At 35.6% G+C, this 10,625-nt stretch overlaps 1 protein-coding gene across 1 annotated transcript; it reads right to left on the bottom strand.

The window, feature by feature from the left end:
- Positions 1-318: 318 nt before the first annotated feature.
- On the bottom strand, positions 319-5,174 carry LOC120072290 (protein LIKE COV 1-like). The gene is made up of 7 exons (XM_039024742.2): positions 4,840-5,174; positions 3,522-3,574; positions 3,041-3,150; positions 2,552-2,719; positions 2,372-2,469; positions 1,032-1,158; positions 319-816 (listed from the first exon to the last, which is right to left on the bottom strand). The coding sequence occupies exons 1-7, from the start codon at positions 4,987-4,989 to the stop codon at positions 719-721; spliced, it is 804 nt and encodes a 267-aa protein (XP_038880670.1). The 5' UTR covers positions 4,990-5,174; the 3' UTR covers positions 319-718.
- Between the last annotated feature and the right edge of the window lie 5,451 nt (positions 5,175-10,625).

Raw genomic sequence — 10,625 nt, 5'->3', positions numbered from 1 at the left:
ACATTGCTGTAAACAAAAAAAAAAATTACAAAAAAAGTATACATATCAAAGAAAAAAAAATAAACAACTAATATACTTTAATTGTGATATATTAGTTGGCTGGTATACCAAAAAAACTATGTACGGAGTAAACAAAAATTTAAATTTGAGAATTTTGCCATATCTACAATTTTTCATATGTTGAAGGCACACCCTTAATTATATTTTTTAGATTTGCCACCGATTACAAATTCCCATTATTATTTGTTGAAAATATCTATTGTCTCATAAAGCATCCAAAAATTTATATACCTTGTCCAGAAATATAGGCACTTGGGATGGCATTGGCAAGTCTTTTTCATAGTTAAGTTGAAAGCATAGAAATGCTGGGGAAATATGTACAGCCTCAAATATACATCTGATCTGATGCGACGGAATATTGTAACTCATCAACATTAAAGTATACATTCTCGATTGAATTAGAATGAAGCGAAAAATTCTAATGCACACCCAATTCCTATCCTGGATCAGCAAAGTATTCTCACCCCTATCCAATATATGATACGACAATAAAGTCAACTACCAGAATCAAATTTCTATCATAAAGTATGGTTTACCGGCTATAGGTATCGATGCCCAGAAGGCACGCAACTACTCCGAGTCTCCGATAACTACATTGGTGTCCCCAAGATTGTATATTGATTTTTAGCAGCTAGCAATTGTACATCTCTTCAGAGTCTCAGCTTCTAGTCAATCTTCTACTATCAATTGGTCGAATATCTGAATCCAGTATGGACAGTATCTGCGGCATCGACATGCCTCCAGACACAACGATTTCTGCAATTTAAATAATTAGATTTTCTTTTCTTAACTCTTAGAAAGCTATCAGTCACGTCCTCTTAAATAGAGAGAATTCGTAATGAACCCTCGTATTTCCTAAATTATTATTTTTTTGGGGGGGTTGAAGAAATGGGGGGCTTCTAGTTCATGTGTAATTTAGGAGAAACTGTCCAGGTGATTCTGAAGATAATGACATGAAAAGAAAAACTCACCGATTCCTTCCCGAACTGATAAATTTGGTCTAATAACATCCTGAGAGTTGACGAGGAAAACATCACCAATGTAAAGATGATTGGTGGGAACATATACACAACACAGCTCCTCCTCTCCAGAATAGCTCTGCATTTAGAGGGGAAAATGGATCAGAATATCAAGCCTTGCAGCACCCCTGCCTTACAACCAGTTGCAAAATGTGTGACATGGCTAAGTGCATAATGACGTTCACCAGACAATTAAAAGAAAACAGACCCCAGTATGTATCATTCTACTCTCTAGCATATATTGAAATATTATTTGAAAATGTTCAATTTTCTCCACGGCTCTAATTTCTTGGACTTATTTATCTTCTTGTTCATAATACTATTTGAATTGTTGTCTTTCTTCTATTGGATGCTCAAAAAAATTTTAAAAAGTTTTTTTTTCAGTACCTCACGCTTTAAAAACAATGGTCAAGGCTACCTACAAACTGCTAGCAGCCCATCCACATTCATACAATTTTCAAAACAATGAAAATTTGCAAATATAAATTTAACCAAAACTAAGAATCTAAGTTGTAAAATTAAAGACAGATTCACGAGAACCGTTAAAATAAATAAACTTTTATATCAATACAATGCTAAGAAGCATGTGAAAAAAACATCATACAAAGATATGATAACAAAACATCATTGTCAACAAAATTAGATATGAATACAGAAAATATTCAATATGACATATTTCTATACCTAACAATGTCAATGATTTTCATGTTAACATAAGCATGTGCGTCCATATGGGACAGTGGTATTATTGGTTGTAGTTGGTCCTTATGAATAAAAGTTTTTTCATTTCAAATTATAATATCTCCGTCTAAAATACAACTTATAAGAACAGATAACACAATATGAATCAATGCAAAGTAGAAAAATCAGTTACATATACGTAATGTTAGGATATAATGTAATAAATTACAACTTATAAGAAGAGATAACACGATATAGAACCAATGCAAAGTAGAAAAATCAGTTACATACGTGTAATGCTAGGATATAATGTAATAAGTGTTCATGAACGGGAAGGTTCCACAACCAGCAAAGTATAATCCAAACCAGTCGTGTCCATCAAGAAGTATCAAATGCGAAGATATTTGCAATTATATGCTTCACTAAAAAAAAAACCCAACATTGATCAAATTGCATCAATACCTTTTTATTGTAATATAAAACACAAACGATGCAATGAGGTTTACTAAATATCCAACAAATATTGGAGTGTCAACAAGTCTAGAAGGTGTACCCAAACTATCTCCTAGGCAGAATGTTACTCAAAAGAATTGAAGCAGAAAAAAACATACCTGGAGAGTGACAGTTGAAGTAATGAACCCAAATGCATATTCACCAATTCGAGGGTGCCTAATGATGGCAACTTCCTTGAAGGCATTGGTATTTTGATCTAATAGATAATGACATGATTATAGATGGTTCATACATAAACCTGACCATGTCAAAAATAAATATACTTGTGAAAGCTGTACCTGGTGAAATAGCAGAACTAATCTGCTTAGAAGCATTATAAATATGACGAACAAATGGCATGCGCTTGATGAACCACTCTCCAAGAGCCAGAACAGAAGCACCCAACCATGATGACATGAACACCCCAACAAGGAAGATGAATGTTACAGATGTTGCAAATCCAAGACCTATTCAAGAAACAAGAATAATTGTGAATAATTGTGAGAAATTTTGAAATTTACAATTTAATAGGATTGTTGTAATGAACATATGCTCATTAACTCATTCGGCAGGATAGGCATATGAATATTTTTTGTCAATAGACTTAATACTACCAGTCTACATACGAGAGAGCAAAAAGAAAACCAGACATTGATGGAGATAATAACAATAATCATTCGTGTACAGATATACTTGTAGGAAGTCGATCAAATAAATATCTAACAAATTCACATGGATTGAGTGGGTTTGGAAGAAGTGTTAACTGTTAAGTGGAAAATATTGCTTACCAAAGATATCGATTCCAAGTTTAGCATAGATCGGAGAAAAAAATCCATCCACGAAATGAATAAACCACCATGTTATATAGAAGGTTATTGCAATTGGAAATAGGATGACACTGCAAAACAGCCAGATGGTTAGATGTAAAGATACTAAAACATTATCATCACTTAGCACTTAGCACAATGAAAACAACTGTAATTGGAACCCTAGCACGTTGAAAACAATTTAATATTTTTTTCCAATTCCAAACTTATCACCATGCCAAGCATATTTTCCAAATAAAATAAAAAGTCTATTACATTATAAAAAGAGAGCAAATTTTAAGTGCAGTTTAAACAGCAGCCAGAAAGTGCAATTTTAGCAATGAATGCTACAATACATATGCAAGAAACGCTACTTATGTCAAGTGTAGTTTATATGCCCTTTTTTCTTAGCATAAAAAACATTGATTGCAATGAAATACAGAGAAGAAAATAAATAACAAACCATCCGGTCATGAACTTTTTTGAGGCCCAGCTCCTAAAGACTCTGTAAAATGTCTGCACAGAAGATAAAATAGATATTTGAATCCACCACTGGTGATAGAAAATAAACACAGATCGGTGATTTGAATAACAAGTAATTGACTATTCCAGTTTTATATGACAGAAAAGCCAACATAAGCTTCATGCATATAAAGAAAAGCTTTCAACATTAAAGCCAACATAAGCTTCATGCATATAAAGAAAAGCTTTCAACATTCTCCATCAACTAATTAAGTTGGGTGTTGTACATGTCCATAGCCATTCCAACTATATTGTTAATACATCTGTAGTTCATGGCAAGAATTCAGAATGCAAACTAGACATTCAAAAGATGATAGTTTTTACCATTAGTACTCAAGTAAATACTCCATCCCATCAGTAACTTTTCAAAATCCAAAATACATGTTAACTGATAAAATGCATGGGTTGAATCATACAAGAGCAACCACAAGGCATCAGAAATATAATATCTGATATACTACACGGAAAGAACCAAAGGATGCAAAAAATATAAAAGAAGAGGGCACTAATTGCATGAGTAGAGTCGGTGGAAGGACAGTTGATCAACATCTTCATCATTTTGATTTCAGTCGCCACTCTACCCAGAATAGCCGTTAGGAGATTTTCTTTGGAGCATGTAACGGGAGTAAATGCATTCAAGAGCTAGAAATGAATTAAGGAATTTAAATTCGGCCTTCCGAACTGTGTCTTTAGGGATGGCAGGGATGTGATAAAAATTAAAATATAGATTTTGAGAGAAGACTCCAGACTTGTGGAGGATACATCGAAAGATGCACATTTCAAAAGATTGAACAAAATTGAGATCAATTCCTCAACAGTTCCAACCATCTTCTTATCTCATAAAGTAAACTCCGTTTTCTATAGGAAGTCAATTGAGAGTCACAATTTCAGGAATATCGATTTGATCAATTAATATTTAAAACCCTACAGTGGAGATTCGAGAAGCACCTTGTTAATTCCAAATGCGCAAAACTTTTAACGTACAAAATATGGTAGAGTGAATAATTAAAGTAAATAAAGATCAACTCATGGTCCAACCATAACAGAGGCAATCCACCAGGCAACAGTAAGTACGAGAATAAAAGAGGAGTAAGACGACTGAAAACGATCGAAATGATTAGAAATAAGCCAAACCGAACCTAAAATAGACAGCAACACACAGATAATTCAATCAAACAAGCAGCAAGACCACCGAGTAGTTTCCAACAATCAAGAGGTGGAAAATGAAGCATAATAAATTGAAAAGAAGTGAAGAATACCTCACGGCCAGTCTGCTGCGAGGACGTTGAAGAGGACGAGGGCTTGCAAGAGGCATCGTCATTTGGCGAGCCGGCGACGGGAATTAGAAGCTCTAGATCTCGTTCTCTATCTCTGCTGGCGATCGTGATCAGCGCTTTGTCGTCGGCCATCACCGGCAGCCCGTATTGGAAAGGGCAGCCACCGCGTTGTGCAGCTTAAGAACCTTCGCCCCCAAGACCAAAGACCAAAGACCGGGAGCAAACGAAGGCTTTGAAGTCAGAGATTGAATGGTACTTACAGAAGACAAAACACTTCGAAATATCTCTCATCCGTCCAAATAATACTGCTTTCCTTTGACTATTATATTATATAATAAATTTATAACCATTTGAGCTTTGTGTTTTAAATTTTTAATTTTAAAAAGAATCAAATTAGTGATTGACGTTGAATTTAAAATATTACATTAAGTTTATAAACTTTTAGTTTTATTAATGTTGAGTGAAAGATTTTAGTTTTATCACGTCATTTACTAAATTAATTTCCAAATAATTGAAGTTGAGATGTGTCCAAATTGGAGTTGAAGACATAAATTTGTGAATTCCAATGATGCATATGTTTACCATTGGATTGAATAAACTTAATTTGGTCCAATTTGATATTAATATTTGGGCTAAAGTCCAATTAAGCCTAAAAATAGCTTTATTTGACTCAAATGTCAAATAAGACTCAAATAGGCTTAATTTGACTCAAATGTCAAATAATGCTCAAATCCAATTAGTTGAGCGCAACGGCCAGGTCCATGGACCAACCAAACCCAAGCTCATGAAGCCTACCTGAGAACTCTAAATAGAGGAGTTCGGCAATTCTACAATCCAAAGAGCCTAGAGGGAATTCTCTACAATTAAAAAACTTTTGACTCTTAAAGCTGACCACACTTGAAAACTAAATCCTTTGGAGATACAAGCATTCTTCCAAGACTCCAACTTCAAGAACATTCATACGATCCACATTTAATTGAGAGAAAATCAGATGATCAAGTACTAGAGATCGAACCACATTCGCATCAAATCTACATCAACACAAGTTTAATTCCATGAAATAGGTTTCTTCGGAAGCCTCACGCGAACAGAAGATCATCAAGTCCAAAATTTGATCGTCCAAGAAGATTATCAAGCCCAATGGTCGATCACCCAAGAAGATCAACAAGCCTAAGGCCGATCATCCAAGAAGGTCGTCAAGCCCAAAGGCCGATCAACCAAGAAAATCAACACGTCCAAAGACCGATCATCCAAGAAGATCTTCAAGCCCAAAGGTCGATCACCAAAGAAGATTAACAAGCCTAACAGTCGATCATCCAATAAGATCATCAAGCTCGAACGATGATCAACCAAGAAGATCAACAAGCCCAAAGGCCGATCATCCAAGAAGATCAACAAACTTAAATATTAAAGTTTATTTTGAAAGCAGCAAAGGATTATGTATTAGAGATCGTACTTGCTATACTGAAACTAATACAAATACAAAAATTCAAATTTCAAGAAATAAGTTTCGCCGCAAACCTCGTGCAAACAAATTGACACGTCCAGTGGGACATCTCTACCTCTCATCTCTCTCTCAACATTCAAGCAAATCAATGGCACTAATGAAAGTTGCGTCAGGAATTACTGCTGCAAGCAACATTTATGCATGACTTGTCATCTACAGTCGTTCAAAGGAGAACATGTAAGAGCAAGAACAAGGTTCTATCATCACAGAGAAAATCTGGGAATAGCTAATGGAATCTTCTAAAGACAGGATCATCATAAGAGAAAATCCCTTGTTTGACAACTCTGCTTGTAAAACCTGCACATCCCCCTTTTTAATCGTGTTGATTGTTTAAGTTAAGCAAAGTGTTTAGGTTAAAAATTTAAGTTAGATTGGATTTATGCGTTTTGAGTTAAAGGGTAAGTTTGAAAAAGGAAAGTGTTTAAGTATGAAACTTAGCTCTCGGTTACTTATTAACCTAGTCTTACAAAGAGAATTTCTAGCTAAGTGTTGGTCATGTTGGGGGGTGATTGAGCATCGAGTGAGCATAAGGCAGGCGTCGAGTAAATATTGCCGAGCGTCGAGTATAAGTGATCGAGGAAAGGTTGAGCATCGAGTATAAGTGATCGAGGAAGGGGTCGAGCGTCGAGTGTAAGCAAGGAAGGGTCGCACATCGAGTACAAGCGATCAAGTAAGGAGCGTGCATCAAGCGAGCTCCTAGCACCGAGTTTCTCATCGAGTGTCGAGTCCTTCCCATCGAATATTCAACATAGATCCATGGAATTTTCCATCGAGTAAGGACTTTTCTCCATCGAGTTTTTCCAGGAGGATCGAGTTTGCTCGAAACGCTCAGTCTTTAAATTTTTCTTTTAGTTACTTGGACAAATGGCTTAATCTGGACCCTTAATCTCCACTAGTGGGTGAGGTGGCTTAAGGAGATTTCATGCAAAATGACTGGACGGTAGTATAAAAAGAGAAGATAACTTCAAGAGCTCGTTTTGGACGATTTTCTTGAGCAAACCAAACGAACTTGGTATCGTTGGGAAGCTTTGTGAGTCTAGTTTATGAAATCGAGCCTTTGGAAGGGAGTTCTTGTCGAAAAAGGGGCCAGAGAAGGAAGAAAGAGTCGAAGGTTCATTTTTAGGCATTTTCAGGCACTCGACAAAGAAACGTAAATCTAGACTGAACCACTTGGACTTTCAAGCCGAAACTTTAAGATTTTATCTCGGACACCATTTCAAGTAAGTTTGTAGAAGGAACTTTGGCAAGAAAATGTCTAGGGTTCGAGTTACATATTTTGGAAGTTAAACCTAGAATCTTTGCTCAAGTAGGGAGTTGCGGTTAGGGCTTTCGGGAAAGATTTGAAGGCCCAGGTTAAACCACAAGGAGTTTCACACTGAAACTTTGAGGTAACATTGTTAGCAAAATTCTGAACATGTTTGGAAAAGGAACTTTATTAAAATGAGTTCTGATTTTCAAGTTATTTACTTTAGAAGTTGAATTTGGAAATGTTAGATGAATAGGCAACCCCTTGTTAAGTATGAACTTGGTTAAAAGAGTAGTCTCAAATGTGATAAGCGCCCGCGATGCTTGTTGGATGCAAAGCTAGAGGTCCTTCTAGGATCCTTGCAAACACTCACAAAGAAAGCTACTTAGATCAAACTTAGAATCTATGATGGTCACTCTTAGATCCTAAGACAACTCACTCCAGAATTAGCTTGATTAAGACTAATCCAATGAATGAATTTAAATATCAAATCTAAAGCAAGATTCGAAAGAAAAAGACAATATCAAAGGGTTGAATAAGCACAAGCTTTTTACTATCGATAATCTGAGTTTTGAAGAACATTACAAGCCATTTTATAGGCCAAATGGTCATGGATAGACCAAGAAACTCAAAAGTCATTCAAATACAATTAATTGCAAATTGTAGAAAATGAAACCTAGAAACTTGAAACTTAATTGCGTACTAAATTATAAGTCAAAATGAAAACTAGGAATGTAGAAAGTCTTCAAATTGCCTTAAATATTTCCTTTAAAAGGCGGCAAAGTAGATATGCACGTTTGATAAGGTTTGACATCACATTTCCCATGCAGTGCACATTTGACAGCATTTTCTTCACAAAATTTGCACACTTTTTTTTTACCACCGTGTCATCTTCCAAACTATAGGACTTTTCCCATGCCATCTTCATGTCATTCTCTTCTTGACTCATCGAGCTAACATTATATAAAACTTTGGTTTCAAAATTATTTTTTAGTTCTTGTGAATTTGTTAGTTTTTTAAGATGTAGTGTGAATGCCTCTTGAATTTTCTTTGCTTCGCTTCTGTAATTGATCCTTTAGGTACATGCAATAGTTCAATGGTTGAATTCACATCAAAATGGGAGGCCAAAAGTGGCAACTAAACTCTTATTCTTTTATGTGTAGAAGCTACGTCCATTAGGGAGGCCTACAAAGCTTAGGAAGAACTAAGCCTAAAAATTCGTGAGTGATTAAATGTTTTCAAATATGTACACAAAAGGGACATGTGTTCCAAATGAATTTCATGCTAACGAAGTTTATATTTATGTTTTAAAGGGTTCATGGAATTTCCTAAGCATGATGTTTTAAGTTATTTAAATGAGTTTTACTAATCCTAGCATATGTTAAAATTGAATGAAAGAGTATTGCAACTACATGTTTATAATTGTGAAGCATGCATGTTGAATGGTAATACTGCTCTTATGGCCAAAGCTAGGTAAGTGTTATGCCTAAAGCTTATGATGCTCAAATTTCCTATGAATGTTACGTTTCTAATATACCGGTACTGAAGGTATAGAAGGTATCTGAGGAAGTACCTAAGGTGTTGACGGTACTTAGTATACTCCACGTGCACGTAGGTAGTGTTGAGGATGATGCCCTCAAGTCTCGTGTCCTGTAGTTTGTGAACACATTTTGTACGAACGCTTGTGATGTATAATATATGATATTTTCTTCACTACTTGACTTTGCACATTGGATGTTTTATTTGCTTTACCACAAACCAATAAACTAAAATCCCTAGTTGTCATTATGTAACTTAAGCATGTATGTGGTGACATACAAGTGGATCATGTCTTAAGTGATAACCAAAATGGTCTGTAGTATATGGATATAGGAGGGAAACTTTATCCTGGTAACGCTACGGATGCGGCCCGCTTTGTAGAATAGTTACAACATTTGTAACTTGCTACAGATGGTCTAATCCTGATCATTCGTGTGGGGACATGCGAGTGGAGGCGTCCTAAAGAGTTTGTATAAAACTTAACCACGAAGTGTTAACGTCTCGTTATATAATGTCGTTTATGATAGAGACTTCACTTCACTAAAATGACCATAGGTAACATAACCTCAATCTTGAGTGAATTGGGAACTCCTGCTATTGAGGCGGTCCTTTGATTTGCATGGGTGCGAATGGCTAAGTCGCCGACTCAAACCTACCACTTTGGGGATTCGTCTGATTTGGGAGTTGGGAACTTAGCTACACAAGATGGAATTCACTCATTCTCTGAAGTAGGAGTAAGTAGATAGATTGCTCCCTTAAGGGTTGATCCCGGGGCTTGAATAATGTGGCACCACCCATTTTCTCATGGCCCGAGAGGTGTTCACACATAGTAAGACTATATTGTATTGTTCATTAGAGGGATCAGTGGTACTTAAGGAGTTAGATGTAACTACAGAGGCAAAACGGTAAATTGGTCCAATTGTACTTACAAGCATCTATGAAGGGTTACCATACTATTGATTAGTTATATCTGATGGATACAGAAATATATTTGTGATAAGGAGGGTTCACCTGTCGGTCTTTAGTGGAATGTCTGGCAGTTAACAGATGATGGATTTCATGGCTAAAGAGTTTAGTAAGCTATTCACGTACCGTTGGAGATTCGAGCCATAGGTCCATAATGTCCCCTTGGTAGCTTAGATTCAAGTTGAGAATCAGTTTTTGGGTTAGTTTGAAATGTTCAAATTGACAAGAGGGAGTTTGATTATACATGATATAATTGAACTAGTTAATTATATATGATATAATTGACTTTATGTATGAGATACATTAATTTGAAGGAAAATGGATATAAATATGATTTATATCTAGTGGAGGAGAAAACACTATGGTTGATATATGATATTAAACTATAGGTTAATGAATATAATATGATTATATTTATTATTTTACTAATTGGACAGTTATGGGATAATTGGCCGCCGTTTTCTCTGTAACCATACGTTAGTGGAAGTACATTCGGTTTTCGTAACTGAA

The sequence above is a fragment of the Benincasa hispida genome, chromosome 2 (assembly GCF_027475165.1).
Source record: "Benincasa hispida cultivar pf3 chromosome 2, pf3_genome.v1.1, whole genome shotgun sequence".
Classification (NCBI taxonomy): Eukaryota; Viridiplantae; Streptophyta; class Magnoliopsida; order Cucurbitales; family Cucurbitaceae; genus Benincasa; species Benincasa hispida.
Note: the sequence above shows the minus strand (reverse complement) of the source record. Positions and strands in the feature narration are given on the sequence as shown.